This window comes from Sceloporus undulatus, chromosome 6 (assembly GCF_019175285.1).
Source record: "Sceloporus undulatus isolate JIND9_A2432 ecotype Alabama chromosome 6, SceUnd_v1.1, whole genome shotgun sequence".
Classification (NCBI taxonomy): domain Eukaryota; kingdom Metazoa; phylum Chordata; class Lepidosauria; order Squamata; family Phrynosomatidae; genus Sceloporus; species Sceloporus undulatus.
The window spans coordinates 154,399,491-154,418,000 of record NC_056527.1 but is presented as its reverse complement, the minus strand read 5'-3'; the positions used below and the strand labels follow the sequence as shown (position 1 = coordinate 154,418,000).

Genomic DNA, 18,510 nt, shown 5'->3' with positions numbered 1-18,510 from the left:
CAAGAGGCTTTTTTTCTAAATTATTTTTTATATGTCAGGGGTAGGCAACCTTTTTGAGCCAGGGGCCGGGTTGCTGTCCCTCAGACAACTGGGGGGCCAAAGCCAAAAAATAAATAATTAAATAATTTTTTAAAACATTAAATATATAAATAAACCAGGACAAATGTAGGACAAAAATTTTCAAATGGGAAAGCCACTTTTTTAAAAAAAAATTACGGACCGCAAAAAAATTTGCTCGATTTTTTTAAAAATGTTAATATAAATGCATGTTTCTGAGGCTTCTATAGACAATTGTCCCCCAAAGGCCCCGGCGGCAATCGGCGGCAGGACCGGGCTGGGGCCGGTCCCAAGGCATCGCCGGGCCGCATCCGGCCCGCGGGCCGCAGGTTGCCTACCCCTGTTATATGTGAATGCTACAATGCGAATGTTACATATGTTTTTCTTTCAATTTGGCAAACTGATACAGAATGCTTTTGCTACTGTATTTGTCTGTAAGGAAAAGCAAAGGATGCAGAGATGGCATTCTGAAGTGAGGAATTAATTATTATTATTATTATTATTATTATTGTATGTGTATGAGGCATTCTGGGGTCACAAGGAGAGAGGATGCAGAGATGGCATTAGATTGCATTTGGGGGTTGAAAACGGAGGCAGAGGAAGATCCATAATCTGTAGTGACCCAAATACACACAACTCACACCTGGAGGTTTTTAAATTTGAAAAAATATGCACACACTGCCGCCAGTTGTTTTGTTTTTTTAAACGGAAGGGGGAAGCATGCGTCCGGTTGCCCAATTGCTGTAGGAAACGTCACCTTTGACGAAAGTGGAACTGAATTTGATTGACAGCAAAGGAGCCTTCTTTTAAACCGGTACCTGCAAATGTGAACTCTTGTAAATAATAATAATAATAATAATAATAATAATAATAATAATATGTTTTATTTGTATTTTCCACTTCACCCGATGGATCGAAGCAGGATTACAATCAGGATATATAATACAACAATACAGATACAAATGCAGTTACAAACGATTCCAGTAACAATTATTAAAAACAAAGTATAAAATCATCTGTCTAAAAACATGCAATATGCAATCCTAATTAGCATCTTGAGGTAGGCTCCTGTTTGGGAATGATATTCTATTATAGAGAGCTGCAGTGGCATTCAGGGTTAAATTACCCCGATTAAGGTAAATGATTAGTGGGCACTTGCTTCCAGAGAGAGGGACCCAGATCTGCCCAGTTCCATCCAGGGTAAATGGGCCAGTGGGAATGGGGCCAACGTGAGCAAAGAATGTTGCTTCACAGTTGTGGGAAGTGAAAAAAGAAACTGAAAAAATCTAGCCTGCAACATCTTGTTGAAGGCTCTAGTTGCTGTGCATATTTCTATTCTTGTAAGTTGCTTTATGGATTATTATGAAAGATCAAGACATTAATCAGAGGTGGTTGGCTGTTCAGTCTATGCTGCAGAATTAATGCAGTTTGATACCACTTTAACTGCTGTGGCTCAGTGCTATGGAACTCTTCAGTTTCTAGTTTTGTGAAATAGTTAGCTTTCTCTCTTAGAGAGCTTAGGTGCCACAACAAACAACAAATCCTAGAATTCCATAGGCTGAAGCTTCCTGGGTAACTTTGGGTCAGCCACTATCTCCGCTTAACCAACCTCACAGGTTTGCCATAAGGATAAAATGTGAGAGAGCAAAGGTATGATGCCTTGAACAACCTGAGTGGTAAATATATGCAGGTTGAGTCTCCAAAATTGCAAAATCCAAAATACTCAAAGATCTTTTTTTATGGGTAGCTGAGACAGTAGTCCCTTTGCTTTCTGATGTTTCAGTGTGTGCAAACTTTGTTTCATGCAGAAAGTTATTGAAAATATAATACATCAAATTAGCTTCAGGCTATATGTATAAGATGTATGCAAACCATCTATGAATTTCATGTTTAGACACAGACCCCATCTCCAAGATATTATGTCGATGTAAGTGTTCCAAAATCCCAAACACTTCTGCACCCAAGCATTTTGGATAAAGAAGACCCAACATGTGGAATAAATACATAAATTGATGAAGTACCCCTCATATATGACTGAGTAAGAATTGTGTATTCCTGCATGGCAGGGATTGAATTTATTGTCCCTTCCATCTATAACTTCCAATGATTCTATGAATTCACCACCTTGTTTGATTTCCATGAACAAAGAGAAGGTGACCTAAGGCTTGAAGAAGGTAAACGTTTAGCATCATGGGTTGTAGTCTTACCAACGATCTCTAAATGCCCCTCTGCCTTGAAAGAATATCCTTTCTTCTACAAATCCATATTTCTACTTGTGACCTCATGCTTCTGTGACCTCATGACACTATGGTAACCAATTTTGGTTCTGGGAGAAACAACAATTGTCAGATTCATCTCTCTCTCTCCCTCTTTCTCTATGAAGTTTGCTCATTTGATGGAGAAGGAGGAAAGAAAGAGAAGGTCAAGTGAGACTTCAGCTCCCCTAAGAGTGTAAAGGGATCTTGTTCAGTTTTGATCGATACCAAAATATCCTTTTTTGTGATCGTTGCACAATGAGGAAGGGGATGGTGAGAGAACAATTTCAAAGCCCCGAGTCTTCTGAAGAGCATTTTACAAGACTCAGAGCGTCAATCTCGACTATACTGGTACGTATCCCTCTGTTGAAAGCCCCACAAGGGATGGTTGAAAGAGATGGTTATGTTTAGCGTCAGGAAGAGAAGATTAAGGGGAGACATGATAACTATCTTCAGATATCTGAAGAGCCGTCACACAAAAGATGGAGCCGATTTGTTCTCTGTTGCTCCAGAGGGCTGGACAGGAATCAATGGATAGAAATTGCACCCATTGGAGATTTTGGCAGCACATGAAGAGAAAACCCTAACAGTAAGAGCTGTTTAAATGTGCTTCATAAGGCTGTGCGCTTCCCTTTACTTGAGGTGGTTAGGAAAAAGCTTGACAATGTTATTTTTGTAGTTCCCTTTCACAGCTCACAGTGATGGTACTTCAATACCGCATTAAATTGTCAGGGCTCCATCCTATAAAATCCTGGGATTGTAAATTCTGTGATGTATTTAAGAGTCTCTGCCAGAGAGAATTCTGAAATCCCAAATATTCCAAAATCTCAAATTGCCCAAATGGGTGGTTGAGACAGTGGCAATACTGCTTTCGGATAGTTCAGTATACAAGAATTTTGTTTTATGCAGAAAATTTATTTTAAAATATTGTGCATAAAATTACCTACAGTCATGTGTATAGATGTATATGAAACATAAATGAATTTCATACTTAGCTTGGGTCCCATCTCCAAGACAGCTCATTATACATATGCAAATAGTCCAAAATGCAAAAAGTGCTGATATATGAAATACTTCTGACCCCAAGAATTTCAGATAAGGAAGGCCTGTAGTGAGAAAGGGCCCATAGTGGGTAATGTACAATCCATAATGTTGTTACATTTTAGCTGTAATGAATACCCTCAACTGTGGTGGGCAAAGTGCACCCCTGAGGAATGGGGTGTGTGGGTTTTGTATTTGTTGTTTGTTTCTTTGTTGTTGTTGGTCTCTAAGCCCAAACAATGTCCCCTGATGCTGCTCCAGAGCAGACAAAACTTAAAACATAGAAAGTGTTTTTAAGCAACAGCAATATTTGCAGGGAGGGTATTATAAGGCACTCCAAATCCTCCAAGTCATCCCCACACAAAACTGGAAATGAGTGTCTGATCACTCTGAGTTTTGGATTGTTTTTCCCATTCTTTTGCATTTTCCAGGCCCTGTGTGCCCACTGTTTAATATATACCATATATACTTGACTATACGTCGACCTCATGTATAAGTGGAGGGGAGGTTTGGGGACCAAAATTATGGATTTTGATATGACCCATGGATAAGTCGAGGGTAAAACTTAGGGGCATGAAACAAAGAATGTAAAGGATGAAGCAAGGAAAACAATGCCAAAGAACTTACAAAATTCCAGCTGGCATAACTGTTTGTGGTCACCCTAAAGACTGGATGGATGAGAAGTGCTTCTTTTATGCGCTCCTAAGATGGAATAAGCTCTCAGTTTTTTGCCACTTTCTTTTTCTACTTATATTGACCTGTGGATGAGTCAATCAAGGTTTTTAAGGTCCATTTTCTCATCCATCCAGTCTTTAGGGCAACCACAAACTTGAGTATATACAGTAAATGTTCTTGTTCAGAACATTTGACTTGTTTATTTTGATACATTTATTACTCTGGTCATCTGTATTATGGTTTCTAGTGTGATCCATAGCAGGTTGTTTGTTTGTTTGTTTGTTGTTGTTGTTGTTGTTGTCAGTGCCAAGACTGAGGGAACCTATCTGAGGAAGATTGGCCATTTCTAGTTGTATTTCTATTTTGTAAGTATATTTTGTCAATAGGAAAAACCAACCAACCAAAAAAGCAAGTCATTGAATGATGCCTACCTACCAATGCACTACTCTTAAAGCAATGAGCAATGAGTAATGGGTTACATAATGTGTGGCACCAATAAATTACTTCTGAAAAATACCATTCCATTTTCCAGGTCACTGATCCTCAGTTCCCAGGGTGAGCATGGTCTCCAGGACTTCTCTTGTTTCTTCATTCTCAGTATACATCTGCCTTCCCAAAGAACTGTTTTGGCTCCAGATGATGGACCTCAGGGTTCTAGTGAAAAACAAAATGGCCCCAAATAGATACTGGTCACTTGAACCAGGTTCTATCCTCCAATAGTCTGCTATTCCCAGTTGGGAGGACTGCAGTTGGGGACCTCAATGGTGTCAAATGAGAGGTCAGTGCCAATGGGACACCTCTCCTTTCTTCTCATTTTCACACCCCCTGTTTGAAATCCTTGGGAATCCCTTTTGTAGGAAGGCAATAAAAGCAGTTTATTGACAGCAATGGATGCAACTCTCTCACTATGTGCATTAGCCCATTCTCCTTTTTCACTCTGACATACTTCTCCCCCCCCCCCCCAACTTGCAACTAAAAGAAATTCTTGTGCCTTGAAATTGAATCCCATTATTTCTTTTTCGATTTCGTGGGCTGCAGGCCTTCTGTGATTCTAATGAGATTTGCTTAAATGGGCCCTCCACCTGATCTCATCGATGCGATTTCCCCGAGTTCCTCTCATCCAGTTGTTTGTAACTAATTATACATTCCATCTTGCCAAGCTTTTGTAACTCGATCGAATGTACAAATATCTCGCTGCTCAAGTTTCCCAATTGGAAAATCCAATGTTTTAGAGAGGGGGGGAAGAGAGATTGAGAAGCAGAGTCACTGCATGACTCTGCAGCAGACTTTTCATAGGATTCTGTAGCCTTATGTAGAAAGTGGCTCAAGCTATTTAGAGAGAATGAAGTAGCCAATGGCTACCAGTCCTCTTGGCTTTTTGTGACCCAGCTCTGAACTGACCATTGAGAAAAGACTAAAAGCCTGCCCAACTTTTAAGATCATCAACTGGTGGCTTTCTCTCTGCCCTGCCACACCACAGATGAGTTTGGTGAGGACACAGGAGAGAACCTTCTTGGTGGCTGCTACTAAGGGTCCATCTACACTGTAGAAATAATACAGTTTGTCAACATTTAACAGCCAAGGCTCCATCCTACAGAACCCTGGGACTTGTAGTTTTGTAGACAGCCAGTGTGACTTAGTGGTTTGAGTGTTGGACTATGACACTGGAGACCAGGATTCAATTCCCAGCTCGGCCATGGAAACCTTGGACAACTCACACATTCTCATCTTCAGAGGAAGGCAATGGCAAACCCCCTCTGAACAAATATTGCCACGAAAACCCCATGATAGATTCGCCTTAGGATCACCAAGTGTCAGAAACAACTTGAAGACACACAACACTGACAGAGGCACTAGCACTCTTTGGGAAAGAAGGCTAAGGACCTTGTAAAACTACAAATCTCGGGATTCCATAGGATGGAGCTACAGCACTTAAAGTAGTGTCAAACTGCATTATTTCTACCTTGTAGGTGCATCCTAAGTTGCGGACAACTCTCCCATGGGAGGCTTCCTTGGTCCCCTCTCTGCTCTCTTTCTGCCAGCAGTCAAAAACCTTTCTAGCCTTTGACTGTTAACCTGCTATGGCAGAAGGATCTTTTAAAGGGGTATGTTTTGCTTGTAGCCTTTTTAATATGTTCTAATGTGTTCTGATTTAGTCTTTTAATTTAGAGTCTTTAGTGTTTAGTGTGCTTAATAAAATGGGTTCAGTGGCTTTTAATGGAATAGGTTTAATTAGTTTTTTTTAAAAAAATTGTATTAATAGGTTTTAGCTGTAGTTTATTTTGATTTGTTGTGGGCCACCTTGGTCCCATACTGCAAGAAAGGTGGAATATAAATGAAACAAATCACAATTAGCTAGTAGATGCCTATGGTAGCAATGGCAGTTCCTCCACTGTCTCCTCTGAATTACCATCCTTTCTTCTCCTATTCTTTGAGGACAAGGCTATGCATTTCACCCATACACCTAAACTGCCTTGCCCCCTCAGATGAATGCTTTCCCATGCCACTGTTGAAACAAAATCCAGCTGGCAGCCTAGTCACTTTCTGTCCAAGGAATGGAACAGGATGCAAACTTGTCCCTTGCTTCAGGTAGCAAAACGTCTTGTGCCATCACTGCTAATGGCCTAGGTCCTACATCAAAGAGCCAGAGGATAATGTTACACTTACTCCATTATGTAGTGGTTGTGCAAAGCCACTTTGATAGTGAATTGCAACACTGCACATATATGCAACCAAATGTGTATGCCTATCTGCATGCACAGTGCACATTCATGCAGGCAATCTACAGCGCACATCTGCATACACAATATACAATGCACAAATACCTCTGCAACCCCATTCCCAAACTAGGTCTAGCTCCTTGGATAGCTCTTGTAAAGTTCTGAGTAAAACCCAAAGCAGAGTCATACCCAACTGACATTGGAGCCATCATCTACCACTGTCTGTCTGCTTCACTGTCTGTTGGGCAAGAAAGATATGTTCTGCGGGGCCACATTCAGTCATTCAAAACCATAAACATTAATCCACAACAGTTATGATATCATAAATCCATTTTACAATCTCATAATTGTTGAACACAATGCCAACCCGGGTCTTCCCATTCAGGATCTTGGTCTTGTTTTTTCTGCAAAGAAAACTTGTTTCTTGTAGAGGGAACAGTGTGTTTTGCATAGCAAACACTGTTCCCTATGCTGGAAAGATGTTTTCTTGTCAATAGCAATCAGGAACTATGCAAAAATATTTGTTGTTCTTATCCAGCCAGGAAAATACAGCAGGAATTATTCATTCTTGCCCATGAGGACTAAGAACCCAAGAATCTACATCCCTAATTTTGATTCCATGAGGTATCAATCTGATGAGGCATCATCAAGTTGATCTGCAAGTTTTGTGATCCTTGTAGGGAAAATGTTCTTACAGAACAGGTATGAGGAAACTTTGGCTCTGCAAATGTTTTGGATTATAGCTCCAGAGAGCCCTAGCCAATATGGCCAATGGGAGGTCTTGTAGTCTAAAATATCTGCAGGGCCAAAAGCTCCCACCTCACTATACAAATCTCACTCAGTGCCCAAAGCAATATTTTACAGTGTCCAAGCACTCTCTGTTTGAAATTGGAATTGGCCTATAGAGAAATCCAAACCTCAGATTGATGTAGCAATATGGATTCAGCTCAGTCTCCAGCTCCTCTCTCCATGGGTTGTGTTCCAGTTCACTACAACCTCTTGACTTCATTTCCAGGGAATGAAGAAGTTGCCGATTGACAGTACTGAATGGGAAAGTTATTTTGACGAGAGCGGCCAGTTGTGCAAATCCCGAGACTACGTTGCAGCCCAGATACTGGACAGGGTGAGTGAGTATCATGAAAATGGCAAGCCTGAACAGCCACCTTGGAGCTAGTGTCCAGAAAGCAACATTTTCAGGATCTGGGAACAAAGAACAGGATTTTTGTGCTATGTGCAGGTGGGTGGAGAGGGGGGGGAGTGGAATCATTATGCGAGTATAAAATCCAACTTCGTTATACCTATTACAGTTAAACATGTCTACTTTTATCGCAGGCTTCCTCAAACTAGTAGGAAATGTTGGACAGCAATTTCTATCTGCCCCAATCAGCATTGCAATAGTCCAAAGGAGTAGAAATTGTAGTCCAACAACACATAGGAGAGGTACAGTTTCCCCAATTTTGACCCTTCTGTCTCACACCTAACTGAAAAATTGTAAAGGGGATCTCTCAGTATGGAGGAAGGTTGAATTATGCAGTACTAGCTCTCTGCAATCTAAGGTGGTACAGCAAAGAGGCATGTTGCTCGACCTCACTGAAAGGGTACTATATGCCTAACAGTAAATAGGTGAGAGACTTTGGCTGGCATTCTGTTAATGGCATACAAAGGTATTCACTTAATCTTTTGTCTCTGTGTATGGGCCTGAACAGACAGACCAAAATAAAGCTGCTTCAGGTCACTTTAGAGGTATGCTGTTTAAATGATACAGGCATCTTAAGAGGCCAGAAGCTGTGCCAAAACTACACTCCAGTCCTTAGGACTGGAGCATGGGTTTAGCGCAGCTTCCAGACTCTTAAGACACATGCATCATTTAAACAGCATACCTCCAAAGTGACCTGAAGCAGCTTTCTTTGGCCTGTCTGTTCAGGCCCATACACAGCTTTTTTTTTGTCAGGAAAGATTTTGGTTTTCCCATTTTCCCTCCACAGTAATCCAAGCCCCCACCCCACCCCAGATCTACTGTAGAGCTGTTGAAGCTCTCACATGGGCATTTCATACCTGGTGGAAAGTGAGGAGTGGTGTCATGCCTTGCTTCCAGAACATTGACATAGACTCTCACTTGGGGACTAAAGCAGTGGACCTGCTTGGATTTGCTGATGAACCAGGAGGAGGTTCCAGAGCCACATATCTCAGAGATAGACCAGAGTGCAGTACCAGCTCTGGCAGAGAATCCTGCCCATTCCGATATAGAAGACCACTTATCCATAACTATTTTTGCAGACTGAAGCCCTCTGAGAAGATCTCAGACAATTTTTAGAAAACAGCAATTATTTAAGCAGCTGCTGCATTGAACTGCTGATCTATAAATCCCCAGCCCTGCCCTCAAGGCATTGTCAGAGATTATCTGACCTACCTTGGTCCCCGTCATGTTCCTGAACTCTGTGCTCAACCTGGACTGTGTTTGTTAATTCTGGATGCCATGCGCTTGACCTGGACTGTGTTTGTTGACTTTGGATGCCATTTACCTGACTCGCTGAACTCCGTTTGGGACCTAAGGCTTGTATTTACTAAAGTAAAGTAAGTGCTGAATTGTATGTCGCTCTATGACTTGGCTTCTTTCATTAGCTGCTGGCTATCTCCTGTGAAGCAAACAGTCTTTGGTTGGTTGCCCGGACCGTGTTTGGGACAGGGGGGAACTCGAGGAGCAGGTTATGTCCCTATAGCCAGATGCCAAATGTTTACAGCAGCTTCCAGAGAATACCAATGAACTGAGATGTAATCGTTTTGCATCTGGCTACAGTAACATAGCCAGATACAACTATGCCCCCCTCCCTACTCTCCAGCATGCAAGGAATGACTGGGGCAGTTGCTTCAGCAGCATTATAGTAAGTCCAGGGGTTAGTTAAAGGCTCAGTATAGCATAGTTCCACATATGGAACTACTGCACTGAATCTTGCAGCCATTTTTTAAAAAAAATAAAAGTTAAAATTAGCTTGCACTTTGTAAAACGCTTAGGGAGTGCTTAAGTGTACTGATAAGTGGTAAAAAAATGTACTTGCTTTTGCTATTGCTACAATTCAAGGAAGGTCTCTGGAAGATCCCTGGGAGTGACAGAACACACCCACACATCCCTTCGTACAGCCCTGCTAAAAGGTTTTTTTTTTAATTGAAGAATCTAAATAAATCCTGGAAAGAAGAGAACCCAAAACAATGAAAGAGAGATAAAAAGGTGAAGTTTATTACCTGGGAGAATTGCTGTTAAAGGAGTCCACACTCCAGCATTTCTGTTATGTGGCCGAAAAGAAATCTTGTAGTGGCACCACTGGGGGCAAAGGTGACCCAGTCTCATTCTGACACCCCAGAATGGCAGAGCAGGGACTAAGCTGTCCATGGCCATCAACGCCGTGTACAAGATTCATGTGACGTCCCTTCCCCAGACTCCTTTAGCACATCCTCAGTGCCAAGGTGAGGTTTCCATGGTGATCAAAAGCCCAGGCAACTTTAGGGGGGGGAAAGATGCCTCCCCGGGGTGTTCTTTTCATTGGTGTGGAAGTCATCTCACTCGCCAAAGAACTTTGAGGTCTGGAGCAATTGCTTTTCATTGCTGTTCCAAATGTACCCGTGCAATTTTATCTACTGTTGACACCAAACTAGAGTGGGGCTGCGAAGGATAAACAGGCAGTCCTGCAGGTATAAAAATCCGCCCCCATATTTTTTGTTTTAGATTGCTTCATCATCTGCAATTTTTTAAAAAATCAAAACAAAATGCATAAAGATGCTCATTCGGTGATCAAAATGATACTAGGGGTGTATCCAGAAATAAAGCATTTGAACTGCCATGACTCAAGGCTATGGGATTATGGGATTTGTGAGATATTTAGCCCTTACAAATAAACATGAACAAGAGAAGAACAACAAGGAGAACTGAATATGAAGAAATGTACACATAATTTAGGGATAGATAACTTAGTCCCCTCCAAATGTTTTGGATTACAGTTCCCAATTTCTTTGGCTACTGACTGCATTGTTTTATGGACATTATAGTCCCAAATCTCTAAGGCAGTGGTTCCCAAGTTTTTGTCCTCCATTTATTTGGCGCTTCAGCTCCCAGAAGCCCTCACCAACTTGACTAATGGTCAGGAAATATATGAAGCCCAAATCATCTGGAGGACCAATGGTTGGGAACTTCTGCTCTAAGACACACTGAGTTGTCTACATCTGCTTTATTTCTTACAGTAAGACTAGAATTATCATTAGATAAAGGCACCCTTCGGTGATGGATGCTGATAGTTGAGAAATAGCGGTGTAGAGGTAGAGAACTGAGCCTTGTCCCTCTGGTATAGTGGATACTACTATCCCTTGGCCAAGGTTTGGCACAAAATTCAACACACCATCTGATCAAGTGCAATATATATGGTAAGAAACTTTAGCAGCCATAGGAAATATAGTAGGAAAGGATTAGGGAGCTAATTGTTAATAAGCTGAGACAAATTTAATTGCATTGGGGGAATTAACTGTAAAATTTATGTTAAATTTTCCTACCTCTTTAGCACTTTTCTTTCATTTAATTAATTAATAACTTAATTCTGAAATGAAGCTCACTCTTAAGTCAATCACTTTAGTTTGGAGAAAAAATAAGTCGACCCTTTGCTTTAGGGAAAATTTTTTAACTTAAATGATAATACAATTGATTTTAGCTGTTTTGTTCCTATCACCAGACCAATTATTGGACATGGGGCTGGAAAGGCATAAGGCTGACATATACTGGTGGTGCTATCCCTGTTGGTGACATCTGTTGTTGTTGTTGCTGTTGTTGTTATTGTTAATAATAATAATAATTTATTTGTATCATGCCTCTCCCACAGGATCGAGGTGGATTACAATAGTGATAAAATATATACAATATAAAAAGCAATCTCATTATCCCCTTCCTCGTAAAACAACATCATAATAATTCTTACATGACAATAATAAATAAATACTATTAAAATCATTGAGACAGTCAGAGACAGGGAGACAGGTGTCTCGGGTGATTCTGTATGATGGTCTGTATCAGTGGGCGATGTTGTTGTGTGCCTTCAAGTCATGGCAACCCTATCACTAGGGTTGCTCAGACAAGATTTGCTATTGCTTTCTCTTGTGGCTGAGAGCATGGGCCTTGCCCAAGTCATCTAATGGGTTTCACATCCAACCCTGGTATACAGAGTCTAACACTCAAACCACTATGCCACACTAGCTCTCAACACTGTTTATTCCTTCTTGTGTATTAGGGTAGGGCATTGCCAATGGGGGGCATCCATTATCTCCTACTGCAATGTCCCTTACTCCAAGAGTCAACTGGGATAAGACTCTAGAGTGTTACTTCATCCCTCCAGCCACTGATTATGATGGTGGGGGTAGTATTTATTTATATCACGTTTTTCCCCCAGTTTGGGACTCCAGGTGACTTACAATGGTTAAAATAGACTTAGAGGCAGTACATACTACCGTGAAACGGTGGCCTGCATTCACCCATTTTAACTCCAGAGGGACAGCACAGCCCCCAAACCATGCATCGTCCCTCCGGAGTTGAACTTGGTGTTTCCGGGTTCTTTTTGCGGCGCCGAAGTGATATCACAAGTGTGCCACTGAAGCACTCGCAACATAAGTGATACACAGCGACGTGTGAACACTGCGCTTTGCTTATGTCAAAATGGCAGTGCCCATATGGACAGGACGCCACCATTACTCCGCCACCGCACCGTGCTTGGGTAAGGACCGTGTGGATAGTGTGCGGTTCATAACCCTAGTATTGGGTCCAGAACGGCACATTCGGCCCGCCTGTTCCAACCCCATGTTAAAAATTCACAGTGTACAAAAGTTAAAAAGAAATTCAACTTTTACTACTCCCATAAGCTGCATTCAGCATGGCCAACAGCCATGCTATGCTGCCTTTCTCTCAGAGTGGGACCCAGGGCAGCTCACAGTAGGAAATCAGTTAAAATTTACCAGTATAATTGTACAGGAATGATAAGAATTGTTGGCCAAAACATCGGCCAGGTGTCTGTTTAGGGAAGACTTACCCACACCTGCAAGATGCCAGTTTTAGGAAAGGTCAATCACCCAAATTGCCAATGAATCCAATAAACACACACACACACACACACACACACACTTCTATCCCTCTATTGATTACTTGTTTGGTAAATTAGCTTCAGCCATCAGGAAAGAGGCTTTTTTAATCCCACAGCCAATGTTTTTAAATGTTGCTGGATTTATTTTCTTCCATCAATGAGGAGCTGCTTCCCCGCTATCACCATGTGAAGGAAAACAACCACAAAGGCCCAGATGAACCCAGGGAAACCTGACACTTTTAGAGAAAGCTGTGAAAAATATTCTTTCCCTCTCCTCTCCCCTTCCACAATCAGCTCCACAGATTATTATAAATGTTAGTCTTTGCCTTGATAAATTTAGCCAGCGTCATGACCTCAGAAGATCCTATTTATCCCTGGTGTAGGGTTATTTTTTCCTTCAGAAAACTGTCAAGTTCTTCTACATCTGCATCCGTCGCTTCTGCTACCTAAGCTGCACAGCATCTGTGCCTGGGACTTGGAGAGCGTTTATTTCCCAGCCGCTGAACTTGTTGCTGTTCTTCCTTGAAAAACAGTTTGATTGCCTGTGATTGCTTACTCAAGTTTAATTATCCTCTAGTGCTTTTAATTCTAGCTTGGGGTAAAAGTGTACAACTGGTTAGGCTCCATCTGCCTCAGTTAGGGTCAAAACAGACAGCCCCAAAGCAGGGGCTTGATGCTGCCCCTTTCAGTGCCAGATGAGGCCCTCAGCAACCACATGACCAGGCAGAACTAGCACTTTGCCAGTCCTAAAAGAACCGGCAAGATGCCACTCCTTTTTAGAGCAGCAAAAAGCTACCTTGCCACCACGGTGGCAGCTTTTCCAGGTTTCTTTGGCTCAGCTAATCTAAATGCTGTGCCAAAGAAATGGTGTGATGTCGCCTGCCATGTGGGCAGGTAGGTGGCATAATGCTGGCATTGGGGTGGAGTCAGGGAGTGTGGCATGTGGCTGGAGTTTTATGCCAGTCTGTTTAGCCCCTTAGTCTGTTGAGGACATCTATCGATGCAAATATTAGAAAAATGCATAGGTTGCTGTCCAGCGCTATCATGCTGGAAGTAGTGCTGGCTGTGGCAGCTGGTGGCTCCATATCAGTAGAGTGATGAATCCACTCCAGTCCAGCATTCTCTGACATTCTCTGCTGGCAAAATGTCCGGAATAAACTTTTCTAGAACATGGCAACATAGCCTGAAAAACCCACAAAAAACATTCCTCTCCAGTCCTTATAGATGCTATCCATGGTGATGAAGCTATTTCTGACCTAACCCAGCACTGTCCATCAGCATTAAAGCTCTCTAAAACCTGTCACAGATTTGCTACCTGCAGCATGGGACCCATCAGCTGCCACAAGGTCATGCCTGTTATGGTGGGATGGGGAATGCACTGCAGGCTTTACGCTATCCTTTAAAGTTGCTATCCAAGATGCTGAACCCTATTTCCAGAATGTGTTTCGCACTTTGGACTGCTTCTTTGAAGTTCCAAGATGCCACTGGCTAGAGGCCAGAAATTGGAGGGCAAGAAAGGAGAGAATCCTTATTTTTGACAGAGATCTTCTCCAACCTCCATATGAAAAAGGGAGAAAATGTTAAGGAAGCTAAATGATACCCATGCCTAGCCATTCATAAGGGATGATGGGAGGGGCAGCCTTGTTTACTTACTTATCATGCTTAGGTCTAGAAGCAGATGAAAGGCTCTCCCTCCACACCAACCGTCACTGCCCTGGCTTTGAATGAAGATCTGCTGGACCTAATCCCTTCCCACACTGCCACCCCCTTTTCCTTTTGTGCCAGGTCTTAATGAGATTGTGCACCTGAGGGCAGGGAATGGTTTTGTTATTCTTGTACTTGTAAAGCACCATGTACAATAATGGTGCTATATAAATAGATGATGATGATGATGATGATGATGATGGGAGGATTACCAACCACTCTTAGTGAAAGACACCCAAGTGGTATGCAGCAGTTATAAGACATTTCATATAAAACAACACATAAAATGTAATAGACAGCACCTGCCTACATAAGAATGCATGGATAAGCCCACAAAAAATAGCTGGGAGTCCAAACTGAACCCAGGAGGCCTGCAAAAATAAAAACAGGTACATGTGCAATATGTGCCTCAATATAACTGTTGGTGCATGTATTGGGGAGAGGCATTCCATAACATTGGTGCCACTACACTACACTAAAGGCCATGATCTGAATGACTACAGAGTAGACATGAGCATTGTGTGGTATAAGCAAGAGGATGGCTCAGGATGACCTCAGAAATGGGGAGGGGATTACAAGACACTGTGGTGGCCAATTAAATTATTTGCTTGCGAACAAGTTTCATTTAGCTCTATTTTTCAGAATTCTTCTTTTATGCATAAATTTGGTGATGGGGAATATAGGCTTCAATCCAATTACTAGTGCCAACTAGGGGGATTTATATAAATGTTGACTTATGATTTACAGCAATAGATTCAACGGTTCCAGTCTAATTAAGATGACAAACTGGATTTAGGCCACAGTGATTAATTGACCTAGCAACTCCTTTGGGGGCTCATTCTTCTCCATATTTTATGTCTATTTCAGGGTTTAGATCCCACTGTGAGACCAGAAGCATGGAAATTTCTTACTGGCTACTACTCTTGGTGCAGTTCTTGTGACGACAGACTTATGGCTGACAGCAGAAAACGGTGGGTGGGTGGCCATATATTTTATCCACTAGGTGGCCCTCGACTTGGTTGGATCAAGAGTTGCTTGTTGATTTCTGTTATACAAACTGAACTGTAGAATGGATTCTACTGACAAGGATGCCCCCAGGGTGCGCTGATGTCTAGACTAGTTTCCTGACTGGTGTGATTTCTTAGACCTCCAGAACAAACGATACAAATCTGACTAGGATGTATAGCAAGCAGGGATGTCATTAAGGGGGGCACATGGGATGTGAATTGCACCATATGACACCTAATGGGGGTGTGACACCATTGCTCCCTAAACATCTGCCTTTTGGCAGAAATGGGCTGTGGTGATGGCCTGCATCCCTTTAAAACACTAAAGAAATGGTGTGAGTGGAGCAAGGCTCAGTGGGACAAGAAAGGAGAGGCCCCGGGTTTATTTTAATTTTTATGTGTTTGTTTCACTTTAACCACAAGGAACTTACTAGATATTCTAGTAAGTCTGGTCAATGGTGGGGATGACACCATGGGACACACTGGATGACGCCAACCCTAGTGACGTCGTTGACAGTAGAGCCAGGTGATCGGTTGTTCTGCAGATGTTATTGGACTCCATCTCTTAATGGTCCCAGTCATCATGGCTGTCCATGATTATCAGACCTGAAATCCAGTAACATCTGGAGGTCCACCACTCTCCCAGTCTTGAAATAGAGGCCCAAAAGACATGCAAAATAACTGTTCCCCTCACATACTCACACATTCAACTGCAGCTAAGCATGGTTCTGTTTTTTTAATAACATGAGCTCTATCACCATTTCCCAGAGTTCCCCTACCAGCTATGCCAGCTGATGCATTTTTAAAACTCATTTGTTTCAGTTTGTGAAATGTTGGAGGGCATGTAATGGCTCTGACAAAGCATCATTCTGGGCATTATGGGAAACCGAAAAAGAGAAAAGGAGTTCTCCATAAGAGTGCCTCCTTAATCCTGTCATAGGCTCTGGCCCTAGGGACAATGCTACATTTAATGTGTGGGCAGTCTCTGCTTCATTCTGTTCTGTTGAACTACCAACCATTGACTGTGTCCCTCCCTCCTTGTAGGAAAAGCTATGAGTCTTTATGCACTGTGTGTGAAAAGATCCAGCCACTGCTAGAGACAGAGCACCGGGGGTTCATGGAGGTCCAAAACCTCATCAGTAAGTAGCCAGAGACTGTTGTTATGTGCCTTTAAGTCATTTCCAACTTATGGTGACCCTAAGAGCATATCATGGGGTTTTCTTAGCAAGATTTGTTCCGAAGGAGGTTCTGTCCTGGGCCCAGTGCTGTTCAACATCTTTATCAATGACTTGGATGAAAGAATTGAGGGTATGCTAATCACATTTGCAGATGATACCAAATTAGGAGGAGTAGCTAATACCCCTGAGGACAGGATCAAACTTCAGAATGACCTTAGTAGATTAGAAAGTTGAGCCAAAGCTAACAAAATGTATTTCAACACAGAGAAATGTAAGGCACTGCACTTAGGGTGCAAAAATGAAATGCACAGATATAGGATGGGGGACACCTGGCTGAATGAGACTACATGTGAAAGGGATCTGGGAGTCCAAGTAGACCACAAATTGAACATGAGTCAACAGTGCCATGCGGCAGCTAACAAGGCCAATGCGATTTTAGGCTGCATCAATAGAAGTATAGTGTCTAGATCAAGAGAAGTAATAGTGTCACTTTATTTTGCTTTGGTCAGGCCTCACCTGGAATATTGTGTCCAGTTCTGGGCACCACAATTAAAAAAGGATGTTGAGAAACTGGAGCATGTCCAAAGGAGGGCGACCAAAATGGTGAAGGGTCTGGAAACCATGCCCTATGAGGAATGACTCAGGGAGCTGGGTATGTTTAGCCTGGAGAAGAGAAGGTTAAGAAGTGATATGATAGGCCTATTTAAATATTTGAAGGGATGTCATTTTGAGGAGGGAGCAAGCTTGTTTTCTGCTGCTCCAGAGAACAGGACCAGGAACAATGGATGCAAGCTCCAGGAAGAGAGACTCCACCTCAACATTAGGAGGAACGTCCTGACAGAAAGGGCTGTTCAACAGTGGAACACACTCCCTCGGAATGTAGTGGAATCTCCTTCTTTAGAGGGTTTTAAACAGAGGCTGGATGGCCATCTGTCAGGGATGCTTTGACTGAGATTTCCTGCATTGACAGGGGGGTTGGACTGGATGGTCCTTGCGGTCTCTTCCAACTCTATGAGTCTATGATTCTATGATTCCTCTGAGGCTGAGAGAATGTGACTTGCCCAGGGTCACCCAGTGGGTTTCCAACACTCAAACCACTACACCTGACTGGCTGTCTTTTCAGCTAGGAGGCCTGAAATGCAATTGTTTGTGCATGGGAGTTTTTATGAGTAAAATAAGATGTGGTTCTTACCCAAATGGAGTGATAAATGAGGGACAGAAATCTATGCTTCTTTCATTGGCCATTGGGCGAAATTACAAGGGTGTTTGTAGCTTTTGTATTTTGTTTTTTTCTCATTTCAGTGTGTGTGTATATATATATATATATATATATATATATATATATACACCACAAGCTTTTCTGTACAGTAATATTGTATGTAATACTTTTTTATTTTACTTTTGCTTTTTTATATATGCCCTATTGTTGCTGGTCTTTTCACTCTCATGCAGTGGTAACAAATCTTGTTGTGCTTGACCTATTTTCAGGTAGAGTATCTCACTGTGTTGAAATGCCATTTCTCATCAAAGCCACAAAAAGGTGCGAGTAGAGTATAGGCATACCTCAGTTAACAATGCTCCTTTTTACAAAGAATGATGCTTATTTTTACAAAGGTTTTATACACCTGTCCATCCCCTGTCCTCATATCCAGTCTAGCTGGAATTGCGGAGTTGTGCAGTGGGTGCCATTGACCATGGACTGTGCATGCACATTGTGTATGGGTGCACATAAAGCAATAGATATGCACTTTAGTTATACATTC

At 42.1% G+C, this 18,510-nt stretch overlaps 1 protein-coding gene across 1 annotated transcript in view; it reads left to right on the top strand.

Annotated features, from left to right (window-relative positions):
* The first annotated feature begins 2,319 nt into the window (after positions 1-2,319).
* Positions 2,320-18,510, top strand: part of TBC1D21 (TBC1 domain family member 21) — a 30,882-nt gene continuing 14,691 nt past the window's right edge. Inside the window, exons 1-4 of the mRNA XM_042476541.1 lie at positions 2,320-2,663; positions 7,764-7,871; positions 15,430-15,533; positions 16,614-16,708. Coding sequence (XP_042332475.1) covers positions 2,571-2,663; positions 7,764-7,871; positions 15,430-15,533; positions 16,614-16,708 — 400 coding nt within the window. The 5' untranslated portion in view covers positions 2,320-2,570. The remainder of the gene's footprint in view (positions 2,664-7,763; positions 7,872-15,429; positions 15,534-16,613; positions 16,709-18,510) is intronic.